An 18,820-nucleotide genomic window follows, 5' to 3' on the forward strand; every position below is an offset into this window, starting at 1 on the left:
GACACTTGGTGTTGCAAGTACAAATTCCAGCTAAATATATCCTTCAATTCAAAAAATGGTCTCATTCCCCAGTTTGGAGAAGGGAGAGTGGAGGTGGTATCTTCAAGATTCAGCAAGTGCTAAGTTGGAAAAGCCAAACAAATGTGAAAATGTTTGCCTGAAAAGACTTTTGCACAGTCCTGCTTAAGGGACACAGTGGCTCCTCTTCATTACTTTTATGTTGACATTAAAAAGGCAAATGCATCAACAAATCCTATATTAACCATAAGTGAACATGCTTGTTATGTCCATAGACCTACACGTCTGTGTATGGGTTATGGAAATTGCACGTGAGAAATGGAAGAGAGAAGTAGAAAAGCGGGAGATTTAACCCACGGAGAAATAGGTTAAAACAATTTTTATGACTCTCGCACCCCCCACCCAACCCCCTTCGGATTCAGCTCTCCCTCAGCGCGGGTGGAGGCTGCGAGCTGCGGACTCGGTGCTGGAATGAGCAGTAATTGAGCCTGAGCCGAGCCCGAGGTAGCTTTCTCCTCCCGGTGTCATTGCTGCAGCCTCCAGTGCCTGGTCCCTAGTTCCTCGGCCACCTCTCTTCGCGGTGCAAAATCGTCTGAAAGACAGAGAAGCCGCCGCAGAAGTTGCCCGGCACAAGACTCCGGAGGCATTGGCTCAGTAACTTTTCACGTCATTTTCTGCTCTGGAGCCCCTTCTCGCGTCTCCGCGCCGCCTTTCGCACCGCAAATCACAGTGCTCATGGGGCAGGCGAAGAGCGGCTTGCGGCACTGAGCGGAACCGGACTCGAGCCCGTGATGTCCGGTACCAAATTGGAGGACTCCCCCCCTTGTCGCAACTGGTCATCTGCTTCGGAGCTGAATGAAACTCAAGAGCCCTTTTTGAACCCCACCGACTATGACGACGAGGAATTCCTGCGGTACCTGTGGAGGGAATACCTACACCCGAAAGAATATGAGTGGGTCCTGATTGCTGGGTACATCATCGTGTTCGTGGTGGCTCTTATTGGGAACGTCCTGGGTGAGTCTGGTCCCGGGCAGCCCTCCAGAGGGCTGTCACGTCCCCTCCGCCCCAGGCTGCAAAGGCTCTGAAGACCCCTCCCTCCCCCTGGGATGCAAACAAAGCAGTCGCTGCTCTCCGGGTGGGGTTTCCTATTAAAAAAAAAAAAAAAAAGTTTTCTGATTTTCGGAACCAGGACCAAGCCCTGGAATGGTAATTTCTTTTTCTTCAGGAAGAAGAGGGGAAGCGCGTTTCTTTTGCGATCATCTCGGTTATAGGTGGCGGAGAGCGGGGTAAGGACAGGGTCTCCAGGTGGATTTTGTTGAGTATAGGGAAATTCGTCATCCTTTTGTGTAACGTACGTAGTCGGGGATTTCGGGGGCTTTCTGGAGAGGTAAAGCTGGCAGAGGGCAAAGCCGTGCTCCTAAGGAGCGAGCTCTCAGTGGCCATTGAAGTCACAAAGGATTTGTGAGCTAGGTAGAGTGCCCTTTGGCGAGGAGGTTAGGCTCTGTCTGGAGGTGGTAATAAAAAGGCAGGGAGCGGAGACAGAGGCGAAGCACGGAGGTGCACTCACGCACTGAAGCTAAATTAAACAGGAACCATGCCAGGAGCCGGCAAGAAGGAGGGGCATCTGAGAAAAGTACCAAAGAGATCTCAATCATTCATCCGCCTTTCCATCCATTCATCATTCATCCACTCAAGCACTCGCGCCCCCCCCCCCCCACCCAGCATGCTTGTTGCCTGGCTTGGGGAAATTTCGTTGTTTATTTATTTATTTATTTATTTATTTTTGTCCAAAGACAAGACCAAGCTAACGCTAGACTCCCTATTTGTCTCTGAGTTCGTATGCAAACATAGTTTTCCCCATGGGCTTCCCAGCTTGGCACAATTTGAGTGTTGGGGAGGGGGTACAGTGTGGTATGGGGCTGTGATGATGTAGTTTTATTAGGGCAGCTGGGGAATCCACTTAAAAGGAGCTTTGGAAGGGAGGGACGAGTTAACACGAATTGTGAATGGAAGGAGAGTGTACCTTGATGAATGGAGAGTAGGAGGCGTTTCAAATGCAGAGGGCAGTGTGGAGGCAATCTGTTAAAAATGACAGGAGGAGACGCGGTGTGTGTGTGTGGGGGGGAGCTAGGATAAGATGCTCTTGATTTTCAGTTACAAAAAGGGTAGATGAGCAAGGTGAGAGAGGCTGAGTGGCTTTAAAGTCCAAAGCAAAGAATCTGTAGCTGCAACGGAGGTGATAAGGAACTTACCAGTTTTCAGCACTAATCTGATTTTTACCTTCTCTCCCCAAATGTGTCCGTCTGGTAGGAAGCATTCAAAGTACTCTCTCACCAATTCAGCAGACAGAATAGTTGGTAGTATGTGATTGAGAAGCATTCTGGAGAGTTAGTATAATATTATCTTTTTTAAGAGAGATACAAATCCTCTGAAAACGTTTTTTTTTTTCTTTAAATAATACTGTATTATTTTCAGGCTACTTTTATTTTGTTGATGTTTTAAAGGTAAACATAAAGGGAATCTTTGGGTGATGCAAACAAGGTGGAAGAAGGTGAAAATACACACACTTAGGGTCCTTTGTTATAAAGATAATTGTGTTAATAATAATGGTTTTCTTAATTACCTTCATAGAATCCATTCTTAGAGTCACAACTATTAAAGCACATAGCCGCCAGCATAGAAACATATCACTGTGTTATGTCAACACTTAATGATAAGTAAGTAATCTAAATTGAACATTCATCGAGTACCTACCATGTGCCAGACTCCTTCACATATACCTTCATCTAAACCTCAAAATAACCCACATTTGACAGAAAAAGAAACAAGACTTAGAGAAATGAAATGGCTTATTAAAGAACATAATTCAGATTCAACTGCATTTCTTCTGAGCTCAGATCCAGAATTCTCCATTGGTATTCTACTCTAGAGCTAGAAAGCATTGAGAGAATGAGTTCTTTGCTCCTTGTTTTCTATAAGCCTATTAAATGTACTTTCTGTTCTCTTTTGCATCTATGTCCACTGTTAATAAATTACCATGAAGGGTTAATGGCTCTGTCATTGTCTCCAACAAAATTCTATCCAGAGAGGAATGTTATTGCATTGCGGTAAAAATTTGACCTGTTTTGCAGGAATAGCTGCAAATCACAACTATTCCCCTTCCCTAATTTTTATTACAGGCTTAATCTCTGTGGTGAAATTTGTTTCCCTTTGCTGTTACTTTATTCTGGCCTTACACAGAATATTGATGCCTAGTCTTTATATTCCAACTGCATAGTTTAGGGGTACGTGTTTGCAAGCCCGAGGAGTGTTTTAGTCTCAAGAAGGGAACACCTCTATGTATCTCATAGTGTCAAGGAAAAGAGCACTGTCCACAGCCCCAAGTGCTGAAATGGCCAGTTCCATTCAGCTTAAAAAGAAAAATTTACTCAAAGCACTGGGCTTTCAGGACACTGACAGCTATTTTCTTAAGGACTAAATGACACAGAAATCCTCTCTGGTTGAACCGAAACCCATTCTTTACTGACATATTCCCTGAAAGTTGATGAAGTTTAAGTTTGACATTTAAACAAATGATCAGTGTCTCATTACTCATAGACAACTTCCTGCTCTTTGATATCACTGTCAAATTTGCAAAACGGATTAGATTGAGAATTGCTTTTTTGCCCCTTTGGTAAAAGTAATTTTATGCATAGAGTGGTAGGACAAGGAATCACATTATTCAAGCAAGATAAAGAGGCAACTATTAGGTATGAAGGTGAAAGACCACAGTGTAGGCAGCAGATGTAATCCCTGACCCTTCAGATCTACTCACCATTTGCACTTTCATGTAACTGACTACTTGGAAAATTTCAACCTTGTTGAACTTTCAGATATAATGTGATCAGTTAGAAGTCATTTCCCCTACAATGTCCTTTATAAAATGATGTAACAGGATATGCCCTGAGCAGAATGACAAAGCCTTGATCATCTCCACCTCTTTTTCTTCTTTCCACAGTTCTTTTCTCTCATGTCCCTTCTCCCATCTGTATCATGTGTTTCTTCCCAGTGATGAAAAACATTTTTCTGAAAAAAAAATGCAACACAAGTCATTCAAAATAAGACAAAAGTTACCCTACATTAAATTTCATGAGTATATGCATTCTAATAAAAGACAAATGCATGTCTACTTATAGAATTTTAGGTCACAGGAAAGAAGATAGGACAGAGTTCTTTTTGGACACAGTGTTTTTCCAGTATCTTCAAAATTATGCCACATATAACCTGTTCCTAAGTATGTCTTGTACTATAGCCAAATAGATGCATTCAATTATTTGACCAGTACATTTTGAACAATATTATGTTTTTAAAATTAATATGTGTTGGGGGGAGGGCTCTTGGGGACACTCAGAGGAATGTATTTGATGTTATTCCTACTTATTTTTCCTTGAGTTGAAACTGGACAGAGTGGTGGGTTCTAGTCAACTCAAGCATTAAACAGCTGGAGGAAATGAGCAAGTCTCTACCTATCTTACTTCTGCATTCAAAGATATCATGATTTCTTTTTAAGCTGGAATGCTTTTATCTTTCCTGTTGTTGTCTCCATATGAAAAATGAGGAGAACATTCAACAGTCCAGCTGTGCTTCGTGCTTCTTGTATGACCATTTGCATGTTATTGAACTCTCTAAGTCTGTTTTTTCTATTTGAAAATTAAGGTTGATAATATGGGCCTTATAGAAATCTTACGTATAATATTACATATACAGAAGGACACAGACGTGTGTGTCTGTATTTTTCTTACACATAGTAGGCATTGAATGCTAATTTCTATCCCTTCATTCCCACTATTGAAATCTCTCCCTGATGTAGTTTGCAGCCGTCTTCTGCTTCTATGATCACTCTGCAGCTCTGTAGCTCTTTACAACCACTGTTCTGCCTTTTTCTTAATTGAGATGTTTCCTAAAAGCTATTAGTAAAGTGGAGTTGGCACATGTTGCTCTCCTTTTCCATACTGGCTCCACCCACTCATCACCTAATATGTGTTTAGTGCCTTCATACTAACTACTTAACATTGCCTTCTCAGCTCTCAGTGAAAGTCAGTGCTAAGTATCAGGATAATATTCTCTTTCAGCTTAAATTTGCTTGCACTGGGTCCTATCTACTCAGAGTTATGGGTTGCTGTTGGGCTGTTGTTTGGTCTGTCACTATTAATGTTTTAAATAGCATGTGTGCACACACACATACACAGGTAATATGTTGATTTAACTCAGTTGAAGTGCACTGTCTATTAAGGAATTTACCAGATAACATTTAAGTTAAATTGGGAGGATGAGATGGGTGGAATATCTGTAATGGGCTGCCTATTACAGAGTTAATCATATGTCCCAGATATGCAGCTGACAAGAGTTACAAGTTTGTACTACTTCTAAGCCTAAGAAACATTTATTTCCTACTTCTTCTAATGACCAGTTCACATCTGTGGGTGTTTCTAAACCCACCCTTTCCTACACAGGAGACAGAAGGATGTTAGAGATAATACATTACTCATTTCTGCCAAGACCTGATAGAAGTCATGAATGATGGGGGTAAAATGTAATAGTAGCCATGGAGCTTTAAACTTTTGTATTTTTAGTTACATAAAGTAAAATATGCTTATCTGAATAAGTATTAAACTGATGTCACCACACTTTGACTAAAAACGTAACCACCTAGTTTTACTGGGTAAAATAAATCATGTTTTTTATTTATTTTATAACAGAATCTCAGTGATAACTTTTTAAATGGTTACCTCATAGATAACAGCTACATGTGTCATTTACAGACAATAATTACATAATATATGTTACTGATAAGGTAAATGTAATGGATTCTTCCTATATTTGGAAAAAATGAGGAAAACGAAATAATGAAAATAATAACAATTTTCAAAAAAGGCCAAATCCAACACTCAAATGCAAATACAGTATTCTAGTGTTTAAAATTTCTTATTCTTTTCATTAAGACATACATATATGTTTTATATTACATATGTATATATTATATATATACATACATTAATTTTCATCATTTTATATTCTAGAATATATTTGCAAATCCTTATGTACTGCAGCTATGTTAGCTGGAGTCTCACTCAGCTCCCCATATTCAGGAGTATCCACTGCTGAAAAAGACAGAAAAAATAATTTTCTGTCTTTCTTCTTACAGCATTATGACATAACCCAGAATTATAAGGATGCATATTCTATTAAGTACTGGCTTACTAATAGGAGTCAGTCAGTGACCTTTGATAGAAGAGCCTGAGGATTCATCTCTAGTTCCCCTTCTCACTGCAAAGGAAAATGAAGAATATTTATTGAGCACCAAATGCTAAGTCCTGAATGCTAAGCTCCACAATGTATATATGTATTTTATTGATGCCTCATAGCAAACTAAAAAGGAGATTAATAGCTTTGTTTTACAAATGAGGAAAATGATGTTCAAAAGCTATTTTAACTTGTTCCAAAGTTTAGTCAGACAGTAAGAAGCAGAACTAAGTTTCAAATATGGATTGATCAGGTCCCATGGCCCAGCTGTGTTCCATTACTTCATCCTGTCTCCCTTGTTTCTCATCTTGACTCAGACAGAAACACAGAAGAAAAAAGAGTGGAAATGATGCTTAGATGTGCCCTCTAGACTATTTACAGAGTTGTTCTGGCATGTTGCCATGCTCTATCTCTGATAGACTACAGTTCTTCAGCTATGAGGATGAGCTCATTTGATAAGCTAATCAAGGTCAGGCTGGAGTTACTTTACAAGACAAAATTTCAAGGTAAAATAGTTGCTGCCAAAAATGCTTTTGCCTGTTTGGGATGGGGGTGGGGTGACTCACTGGGTAAATGTTAGATAATTGTGGCCAAGGATTATTTTGCTATTGAATGTGCTGTCTTTAGACACAACTTAAGACTGAGAACCTAAACATTTAATATATCAAATAATCCAAAGATATTTCTTTCCTTTATTGGTTTTCAAACCTACTCGTGTATTTTTTTTTTAAAATAATAAAAAAAAATAACAGGTTTCTATTGATTTGATTGAATAAGTCAATCTTTATATCACATAATGATATGTTCCTGGAGCATAATGGTGTTATGTATGTCCAAAGAGCATTGCCCATCATACCAGACATGAAATGACCTTTAAATGCAGACATTGGAACACTTTACGACACTAATGGATGAAATACATAACATCTATGATGAGTCTTTTGAATTGCTGACTCTTTGGGCTGAGTTTATTCATTTTACTTTTGTTCCCAATGAGGGATTATCTTTTAACCAAGCAAATAGATATAGGATATATTTTGAATATGTATATTCTGTTTCCAACAGAATAATTTTCTTATAAACAAAAAACAAATTTTCAGAATAAATATATACTTTATTCTTAAAAATATTTTGGGATTATCATCATTGAATCTTTTCCAGTAATTTTGTTTCAATATTAAATAGATATGAAGAATGTTTAATAATTATGTAGTATTTTACTCTTCAGAAGACATTGTTACATATATATTGTCTCACTTATTCTTCATAATATTATGAGATAGGTATTATTTAATGAATCAAGGACTTAAAGTGACTTAAAATTACTTAAAAAGTTTAAGTAACTGGAGATATCAAAGGGTTATATGTCAGCTTGGGGAAAGCTTGCCAGTTTCCTGTATTCCAAGAGACCAGGTTAAGGGATGATAACCACCTTTGGCCTTTAGCTATGATGTCTTTGATACATGATTTTGTCAATGTTCTGAGTACAGACACACTTTAACCAAATTCACGAACCTGGCAAAAAAGAAAATAAGGAAAGAATTCTACTGTTTTGATTTAAAATAATGATTTTATTATTTAAAATTAATGATTAAATTAATTATTTAAAATGATTCACTTTTATGAATCTTAGAATACTTGAAGTCCATCCAATCATCATAGTCTCTTCTGATAGTCATATCTACATGAAGAGCTTCACTGGTTTGAATAACTAGGTTATGTCAAAGTAGCAAGTAAACCCTAAATTTTCATTGGTTTTATGTCACAGAAGTTTATTTTTTGTCTGTTCAACATTTAATGTAGGTTGGAGAGTCTGTTTCATACAATGACACAAGGTTGAGGAGTCCCTCATGTTTTATGTACCACCTTAACATGTGGGCTCTGTTATAACCAAACTGGTTCTCAATGTTCCTGCATCAACTGATAGTCACACCCTGTGTAGCTCTTTTCACACTGCCAGAATCGGCTTGGATGACCAATAACATACAGCAGAAGTAACAGTATGTCACTTTAAGATAACATTATAAAAGGTTATAGCTTTTTTTAAAATACTATTTTATTTTTCTTTTTTTAAAGATTTTATTTATTTATTTGGCAGAGAGAGAGGGATCACAAGTAGGCAGAGGCAGGCAGATAGAGAGAGGGGGGAAGCAGGGAGCCCCATTCGGGGCTCGATCCCAGGACCCTGAAATCATGACTTGAGCTGAAGGCAGAGGCCTAACCCACTAAGCCACCCAGGCACCCCAAGGTTACAGCTTCTGCCTTGAGTTCCCACTGTCTCTCTCTTGCTCTTGGACCTCTTGCTATGGAGAATGTAAGGTGCCTTGTGAGCAACTCACATGGTAAAGATTTGAAGTATCCAGGCAACCACCATATAGGAAATGTGGCCTGCTAACAACCGCATGTATGATCATGGAAACAAATCCTTCATCCAGTCTGAGATAACATAGCATCATCCTCCCCTCAGCCCCTAGCTTTATTGAAACTTAGGGACACACTCTGAGACAGAACTCTTACCAAGTTTCTCATAGATACTTTAGAAGTTGTGAGATAATAAATGTATCTTGCTTAAAATTTTTAAGTTCAGGGATAAGTTGTTGGGCAGCCTATAAAGTATTGAGCAGCCTCAGGATAGAAGAGTAAACTGAGAAAAAATACTGCCTCTAAACTACCTTTGCCAAATGTCAACACATGTCAATCATGCCCATAATCATTTGGCCAAAGCCAGTCATATTTTATCACCCTAACGGCAAACAGGATTGGAAAGTATAAGGGAACACTGTCTTTGTTACAGAAAGTGTAAGAGAACACTGTCTTTGTTTATGCAATGGGTAAAAGTATTTTGTAACATACATGGATTCAGAACAAGGGGAGTTAGTGGAATTAAGTACCTAATGGCATAAGCCTAAGAGAAGCTGATAAGATACATCTGCTTCACATTTTGGATCTTGCCAATGTAAATAACATAAATATTGGGAGACTTTGTGCCAGTTACTGTGCTAAGAATCTAGGATACAAAGATCATAGGAACCAAGGACCCTACACTTTGGTTGAAGAGGCAGACATATTAAGAGATAATCTCAGTATAATGTGACAAGTAGTCTTGATAGATGGGTTACAGGATGCAGTAGCATATAAGAAGAATACTTAGTTCCATTTGGGGGATTAGAGAAAGATTCAGGAGGAGATGATACCCGTGCTGCATATTATGTACGGATTCAAGTTACACAGGTGAAAAAAATTGGGTAAGGATGTTCTAAGCAAAGGAAACAACATGAGCAAAATCAAAGAGGCGTGAAATAGCATGGGCTATGAAGAGAATGCTAAGCAATTGGGTAATTTGAGTGTAAGTAAGTGCATGAGGAGAGTCCAGGGAAGAAGCCGGAGTAGTAGATGAGGATTGGGTTCTGAAAGGCCTTGTGTACCATACCAGAGATCTCGGCTAGCTTTGACACTGCAGTTTAGAGGGAGGCCTTTGAAGATTAAAGGAGAGTGCCATCATTAGTCTGCATTTCTCATGAGAGCGTTGTAGGGGTAATGTGAAGAATAAATCTAAAGGGATAAATGTCTGTGAACTTTTTCACACCAGGATTTGTGTCCTGTTTGAGTCTCATTTAATCAAGCCTGCTTAAATGAAAACAAAATTTGATAATAAAAGATATAATCAATATTTTCTAGATAATTAACTCTAGGAGGCTAGAAATATCACTTTCGAGATCCATTATAAAACATTACAGCTTCTGCCTTGAGTGCCCACTCTCCCTCTTACTCTTGGACTACTTGCTATTATGTTGCATTAGGAAGAAAAGAAAAAAGCAGAAAGTGAGAAATGGAGAGGAAACAAGTAAAAGGAGGGAAGAGGAAAATGACTAAAATATAGAAAACCTGTTGCTATGTCTTTGTCTTCTTTGTAGACTATTTCAATGTGAGAAGTAGTTTCTCATTTTTAAAGCTTTAAAAAAAAAAAAACATTTATTTATTTTATGAGGGGAAGGGGCAGAGGGAGAAGGAGGATCTCAAGCAGACTCCACACTGAGAGTGGATCCCAATGTGGGCCTTGATCTCACAACACTGAGATCATGACCTGAACAAAAACCAAGAGTTGAACACTCAACCAGCTGCACCACCAAAGTACCCCAAGAAGTAATTTCTCCTTAAAGTAATTTTTCATATGTCTGTGTGTGTATACATGTGTATACATGCAAGATTAAGAATCCTGAAAGAGGTACTTAAGACTATTACATGCCATGGCTCTATTAACATTTTCTAGTATTCTGTATAATTTTTCACTAAAACGATTTTTGTAATGACTTATTTTTTAAGGTTTTGATGGGTCACTATGCTCCTAGTTATCCATCTTTTTGGCTGTTAAGTCATTTTTTACATCATACTGAAATTCAAAAGATAAAAATTTGAGACCTGATGAAAATTTTTCATATTTCCAACTAAAGCCCCAAATTTTTACTCCAAATTATTTGTAACTTTCTAAGTATGTTCATTTGAAAGCTTATCTTAAATGGGAATTTCATCATTTAAATAATTAAAATGATACTATATTGACCCCAGGATGGCCCTTAGGGAATTACAGGGAACATTTCCCCCCAAGCTGACATGGTAACACTACAGCATTTCTAGAACTGTGGTTGGTTTAAAACGCTTTTTTTGCTATTTTTCCTCACAATGAGAATACAGAGGTGATTAAAAATTGCAACATTCTTTTCTAGATTTTCAGAGAGTTTTATTGCTTCTCTGCCTTTTGGCTAAGATCAAGTGTAAATTTTCAGAGAGTTTTTATTCTTACTTAGTGACTATAAAATGAATATATAAAACACGTGGTTTACAACCATGTAGGACTTTGATTTTATCACTACATTGCTAGAAATGGGGTCAGAAAGCCATTGTCTGTAATAATTTATTTTATCAATTTAGAATGAATTTGATGAATCATCCACTTTGGTAGAGAACCATATGCCTTATAAATATCATATTGAAGCCAATTTGTCTTTCTTAAAATATGCAGGTCGTGGTGGTCTTTCAAAGACAGAAGTAGAGAGGTATGGTTAAGTGCTTATCAAACAGTTTTGTCATTGGGTAAAACTGAGTCAATTTTTGGTTATAAAAGAATGGCTAAAAACTTAAATCTCTCCAATGAAAATACTTACTATAAAATTTTCCCCATCTTAGAAAGCTCAAAAAGAAATACATTAACAAATTTCACCAGCTGGTGCAGGAAAAAACTTCATAATTATTGGGACATTTATGTGCTCAGACTTGATTTATATTGTAGACACAGGAAAGCCTAGAAAGACCTTGTTCTTTGAAGTCATCAGAGATGGTCATGGTGACTCATAGATTCCTGAAAGTCAATAAGGTTACCTAGTTTATAAATCTATGTGTTTTTCCCCCAGGCCTGGTGAATTTTGCAACTGGTCAGATGGGAAACAGAACTGTCTTAGTGTCAAAAAGGGGAAAATAAAAATTTAAGAACTTAAAAACACATACAAATAAAAACACCTGTATACACACAGATATTTGCATTATATGACTAATATGACTTTAATACACCCTCATTTTTTTTTTTTTGGTTTTGTTTTGTTGTTGTTGTTGTTGTTGTTGTTGTTGTTGTTGTTTTTCCATCCAGGATTAAGAATCTACCTTCCAGGGCACCTGGGTGGCTCAGTGGGTTAAAGCCTCTGCCTTCAGCTCGGGTCATGATCCTAGGGCTAGGGTCCTGGGATAGAGCCCCACATCAGGCTTTCTGATCAGTAGGGATCCTGCTTCCTGCTCTCTGTGCCTGCCTCTCTGCCTACTTATAATTTCTGTCTGTCAAATAAATAAATAAATCTTAAAAAAAAAAAAAGAATCTACCTTCCATACTTGAAAAATTCTAAAAACTCTATATAATCCTTTGACTTTGACAAACTCAAGAGATATTTTCAACTATCCCCTGAGTAAATGAACTAGACTTTAAGGATACAAAAGGAATATAGACTTTAGAGATGAGTAACTCCCTGAATGAATATCCACATTGTAAGAAGGAGTATCCTCTGGGTGACCCATCCTTCCAGCATCATTTCTTTTTCTTGAACTGACTCCATGTATTCCTGCTTTAGAGTTTTCACAATTTATAACCCCCTCTGACCTTCTCACAGCTGGCTTCTGCTCAGCTCACCTGTCACACTTTCAGAAAAGGCCCCTAAGAAGGCCTACGCTGGATCCCTCTGAGTCCCTTTTCATGTATTGGGATGCCATCCTTTTTTATTTTTGTCATAGAATTTATTACTACATGAAATTATATTATTGGTTTGTCAGTTTTTCTGTTGTCTCCCTCAAGTCACGTGTAAGTTCTATGAGAGCGGTTTCTTTTTTTCTTTTTTCTTTTTTTTCTTTTTTTTAGGTATATCCTCAATGTCTAGGACAGTGTTGGACGTACAACAATTTTTATCTACCAAATGAAATACTGGACTTCTACCAGGAGGAATTCTTTAGGAAATATTTATTTATTAAACATTGCAAGCTTTAAATTCCTTTTACATAAAAACTAAAAATAAAACCTCAGTAATTTGAGTTTTCAAACATCTTAAGGAATATGCACATTAAAATAAATATATAATTATGAAAGTAATGATTATGAGAGACCAATTGTAAAATTTCTCCCAGTAATGAGATGTCCTTGATATTACCATGAAACTATTCTGTTCTTCCCATGAAAAGGAATGGGATTTATAGACTATGGCAGGTTTCTTCATCTTTTCTCATGGAAGTTGAACCACAATCCTTCCAAATAGCATGACATATTTCTTCAATAACTGAGAAGAACATGTAATATACAAAATCCTTACTTAAGCTGTGTTTGTTTCAAAGCAACTTTCAGTAGTCTTTCGTGTTTTATAAAAGTCTAAGGAAACATTCAACCATTGGTATCTCCAATGAAATAAAAGAGATGAGACTGAATGTTATGGTGATTCTGCACTCCCTGCAATTTAAAGGACCAAAAGTATCCCCCCGCCTCGAGCCCAGGATATTTCAGAAATGCCCACAAAGTCTCAGGTTTAGGAATTCTTTGTCATTCTTTCTCATCCCGTGACTTATGTCAATTTTGATACACTACACTGTTCAGACAATTGAAAAAAAAATCCTGCTTTCAGGTAGAGGGCAAGAGCAATGTTGGTAATAACCAGATACTTCTAGACATTTCATTAAATGAGGGGTAAGGAGACAATAAACTCTTTTGATTAATTTCAGTCTTCTAATTCCTGAAATATCCACCAAATTAAAAATTTTTAAAAATTGAAGTACAGTTGTGGGACACTAAGTGTCTCTGTCTGTTAGGCATCCAACTCTTGATTTTGGCTCAGCTCATGATCTCAGATGAGATGGAGCCCCACAAGGGGCTTATGCTCAGTGGGCAGTCTGATTGAGATTCTCTCTCTCCCTTTCCCTCTGCCCCTCACCCCACTCATACACATGCTTTCCCCCTCTCTCTCAAATAAATAAATAAATCTTGAGGAAGAAAAAACTTATGTAAAGTCTTGGGAGGTATGGCTAGTTCTAGCAGATCTTTGACCTACTGACCAATTTTATTAATGTTTCTTATATTATGAATCATGTGAATTCCAAACATATTAGGTTTTTTTGAATTGTTGTATTTCTCTAATTACCTAAGTCTTCTACCAAACATTCTATCAATGTTTGCCATCCATTGTCTTAGTTAATCCTACAACAACCTGTGTGATAGGGCTATTGTTTGCTCCTTTTTCCCAGGTAGTGAAATTTAGTATTAGAGAGCTGCTATCATGTTAGTTGTTTGAATAACTACATATTATCACTTGGCTTCCCCTTTTCTGAACAGTAGGTAAATACAGATCTCTGTTCTCCATTTCCATTCTTCCATGGATAGCATAGCTATGCTAGTACACATAGCAAATTGAAAAATATGATATGCATAATATAAGGAAAATACAAATTCTCATGCACATTTTTTTGTAAATTCAACTGAAGTTCCAATGTCTGATCACCACTGCCTTGGTGATCTGTAAGTCATCATCAGTACCCAGCGACAGAAATAGAGGGAAAGAAGAGCAGTAGCTAGTCAAGTCTAACATAGATTTTCTGTCCTGGTAAACAGGAGTTCATTAAGCCTCTCTGAGTTCTGAGTCACCATCAACAACAACGGCAGTATCTACAGATTGCTAGTTTGAGGCCATGCAAATATGTCTTTGGGATCTAAATGGAGGTAAAAGCAACAGAGAGAATCAGCAGTCTCAGTCCAAATGTAGCAACAAAAGGCACATACACCAAAAAATAAAGCAATCCTGCACCAATACACTGGTTCTAGGGCTTATCTAATTTGAAGCTATTTCCTTTTCTTATTTCATTCAGCAAACATTTATTGAACACCCACAGCACATAACCTATTCTATTACATTCTGTGGAGGAAATAGAGAAGTGAATGAGGCATGGTCCTTACCTACAAGGAATTTCTAATCTTGTAAGAAAGACTAACATGTAAACAATAAACTATAGTATGAGGGTTACTGAAATGGCATATGTTAAATGTTAAAAACATAAAAGTTGAATCTGATTTGGGGTAGGAGGTACTTTTTCACTGTGGAGGTACCATTTGAGGTGTTTTTGATATAAGAGCATGAGACTTTTGAAAAGTTCCAAAGGTTGGAAAGAAATGACACCTACATTGATGAAGTAATAAGAGTAAATTTATGATTGCTTGTAGATATATAAATAACTTTGCTGAAACATCATCCAAGGAATTCCATTAAAAAACAGGGTTTCATGAACTTTTCTGGGTGGTTTCAAAAAAATAGGGACTTTAAGTCATCTCCCTTAATGCTTTGTTTTACTTCCACGGTCTTCTTTATTTGATGGGTATCTGCTCCAGTCTTACCTGTAGTATTATATCATGATGGACTGGAGTTTAAAAGTTTGACATCTCTGGAGTTATTTGGAAATGAGTTTTAATATATCTGAGCTTCCCAAAGAAAAATTAATCTAGGGCAATGGTAAAAGTGGGTTGAAATTATGAGAGGCCAGATACTGGGAAGATAGTTGAGTCTATTGAGTCTGTTGAGACTCTTTAAGAAAATGATTATGAGAGTAAAGCCAAAGAAATAGAATTGAATATGGAAAAAAGGAAAAAAAGTATGAAAGACATTCTGGAGGGAGAAACTAGCAACTCATCAGATATAGGGATTGATAGGAATGAAAAAGAATCCTCTGAATAATGGACATTTTTTGTTAAAGTACAATGATTATCTTATTTGTCTTTTTCTTAAAGTAGAACATAGAGAAAGAACATCAAGTGTGATTAGTAGAGAAGTCATGATGAATTTGGCCAAGGCAGGTTTAAGTTTCAATTGCTAGAGGAGTACACATGCAGATCTGTCCAGTAGGAAGGCAGGCTTGCTCCCCCACATGCCATTCATAATTAATTTGCTACTCAGAGTGATGTTTTTCTTTGTGGCTATGCAAGCAATGTATACAGTTCATGTGAGAATTACTTAGCGTCTTCTGAAATAATTGAAAGCATACACAGGATATACATTTCTTGATGGGTATATCAAGTGGCAAAACATTTTTTGCAATGCCTATTGAAATACCTGGAAAAAATATATAAAATATATATTGACAATAGAATCAACAGCATATGCAATATATATATATATATAATATACATATATAATATATATTGACAATAAAATCAATGGCAAATGCAATTGCTGAGAAATTAGTATATATTAGTATATGCAATTGCTGAGAAATTGCATATGGGTGTGAGAGAAAGAGAGGAATCAAAATTTTCATAGCAGGATTGGTGGTGGTGTTGTTTATTGAGATATGAGACCCTGCGGAAAGGGGCAGATTGGAAGCAGAGAGGGAGAATAAAAAATTTGGTGCCATACTTTTTAAACTTGAGAAAGTAAAGCTAAGTGTATAATGAGCATTTGAATGTGAAGTCAGGAGGTTAAGTAAAAAGTCAAGCCAGGGCATGAAGGAGGACACTTGATGTAATGAGCCCTGGATGTTATATGCAACGATGAATCACTAAATTCTGTCCCTGAAACTAATAATACATGATATGTTAACTAAATTGAATTTAAATAATTTTTAAATTAAAATAATAAATAAATAAATAAATAGTATTATAGTGCATTGAATATGACAATCCTTGCCATAGGAAAAAATGAAGGTAAATCTTCTATTATTTGAGACCTCCTATTTTTGGAAGCCAACTTTCAAAGTCAGGTGGTTGTACATTTGACACAAATTCAACTGTGTCAATAAAGACAAATCAGAAGAGAGAAGGTTAAAAGACCTGATTTGAAATGTGATTAGGCAGAAAAACAAGAAAATGTAGGATGATGGCCAATAGGAGTTAGAGGAGAAAAAGGAAGGGCTAAAATGTGCCAGTGCTCCCAGTTCTTTCAGTGATAACTTTGAAGTTGTAAGGGTTGAAAAAATTCCCTTATTCCTAAGTTCTTCAACTGGTGTAATAATTAAATTCACAGAAAGCAGATTAACAAGAGAAAAAAAAAATTCATAGGTATGAGAGCCCCAAAGATATGTGACCCAAGGCCAAGTTGGTCAATTGAGGTTTGTATGCTATCTTGATCTAAGGAATGTGATAGGAGCCCAGAGCTTCAAAGGGGAAGAGGGTGACTCACAGGACAATAAGAAGACCAGTTGTTTAGTAATTAGATGCTTGTGCTGCATTTAGATAGGACTTTCAAATAAAAATTCATCTCTGGTGATAGATCTCTTTTTGGACCAGGCCCCCTTAAAAGAATCCAAATTCTTTTAAGTAGTTAAGGAAGAGATAAAAAAATTTTTTCTTGGTGCATCTAGGTAGCTCAGATGGTTAAGTGACTGCCTTTAGGATTGAGACCTGCATCAGGCTCCCTGCTCTGTGGGGAGACTGCTTCTCCCTCTCCCTCTGCCTGCTATTCCCCCTGCTTGTGTTCTCTCTCTGTCAAATAAGTAAATAAAATCTTTTTTTAAAAAGTTGTATTTTTTTTGTTGTTTTTTCCTTGAGTTTTCTGCATGTTGACTGTCTTCAGCTCAAAATGAGCCTCATGCTAAGTGGTATATTTTGGGGTCATGTGTTCTACTCTCTCTCAAGGTAGTATTTAGTTATATAACATTTTAAGCAGAGATATCCATGTACAGATTGGCTCAATTTATTATTATAGTAGTCAGTACACAATTTTTATCTATACAAATCTATACAAATATTGCTAAATATAATCAATTTAGTTAATTAATTATGTCATGGAAAAGACTGGAGGGTTGTTTTGAGAATGTTTTGTTTTACCACACTAAGATATGTGAAGAACTGTCTCTGATTTAGATCTAGTGGTGCTGATTTATTAAATAATAAATATTAGGAATTGCTGGTCACAAAAGAGATAGTAGGATTATGTGAAATTCTAAAAACATCAAAAAGTTTTTGGCAATAATATTGAAAATATGGAAATATTGGGTAGATGTGGATTAAGACAAGGAATAAAAACTCTCCTCCAAGGACTTGTCTACACTATGATTTTAGAAATGTAATTTTTCACTGAGATATCCTTAATCCTCTATATGGAGACAAGGAGGAAACAGAAGACTCTAGCAAATTCTGTGTAATCCATTGCAGACAGATGATTACCTACTTTTTTCTTCAATATATTCAAGTTTACAAATATCCTACCTCCAAAGAGTAGCTGTTACAAGAATATTGTAAAAAATTTATAAAGCTTGAGACATATTTAGCTGTAGTAGGCTAAGGAAGAGACATTTTTATTTTGGACTACGTTAACTCATATTTGGATTATGTAAATCTAATTTTTTCATATATATATTGCATATATACATAAGAACTTATGTATACTAACATGTACTTTAAGGTGTTATTAGAGTAATTTGTTACAGATAATTTGATTTTCTTTTATTTTCAGCTCAAGTAACTCAAATGTAAACCTTCTATTTTCATTTCTAGAAAAATATTTATTTTTGTTGTTGTTGTTGTTGTTGTTGTTGTTGTTTTACTATCTTGGCCTTTAGTAAGAACGACATTTAAAAACAAATAAACAACAACAACAACAAAAACCAAAAAGGAAATAGAGCCATTATCTTCAACTTCCCTGCAACTGGATTCCAAATTGTCATTTTGTGCTTACTTAGAGTATTGATAAATAAAATAAGTATAGATAAAACAATTTAAATTCATTCTTTATGAAATTCAGATGTCTTCCTCTTTTGCAGGTAATGTCTAAGTATTATATATTAATCTATATATCCTGAATATAACACAAGAATAGGATATATGTTGTAGTTTTTGTGTCCATTTTTCTATTCAACATTATAATTAAGTGTTTAAAGTTCTGTTTTTAGCATTGTGTGAGTATAAGAAAACATGAAAGAAGTGAAAAAAATTCACTGAAAGTTTCTGGATAATAATTGCAATTTCATAGGGACTGATGCCTTTGGAAGGTCATGGGATACCATTTTCTCAAGAGAA

At 36.4% G+C, this 18,820-nt stretch overlaps 1 protein-coding gene and 1 pseudogene across 1 annotated transcript in view; both read left to right on the forward strand.

Annotated features, from left to right (window-relative positions):
• Positions 1–517: 517 nt before the first annotated feature.
• The window catches only part of HCRTR2 (hypocretin receptor 2), a 109,280-nt gene continuing 90,977 nt past the window's right edge, over positions 518–18,820 (forward strand). The window contains exon 1 of the mRNA XM_032340292.1: positions 518–1,032. Within this exon, the coding sequence (XP_032196183.1) occupies positions 810–1,032 (223 nt within the window). The 5' untranslated portion in view covers positions 518–809. The remainder of the gene's footprint in view (positions 1,033–18,820) is intronic.
• On the forward strand, positions 11,041–11,199 carry LOC116589479 (annotated as a pseudogene).

The sequence above is a fragment of the Mustela erminea genome, chromosome 4, assembly GCF_009829155.1.
Source record: "Mustela erminea isolate mMusErm1 chromosome 4, mMusErm1.Pri, whole genome shotgun sequence".
NCBI classification, from domain to species: domain Eukaryota; kingdom Metazoa; phylum Chordata; class Mammalia; order Carnivora; family Mustelidae; genus Mustela; species Mustela erminea.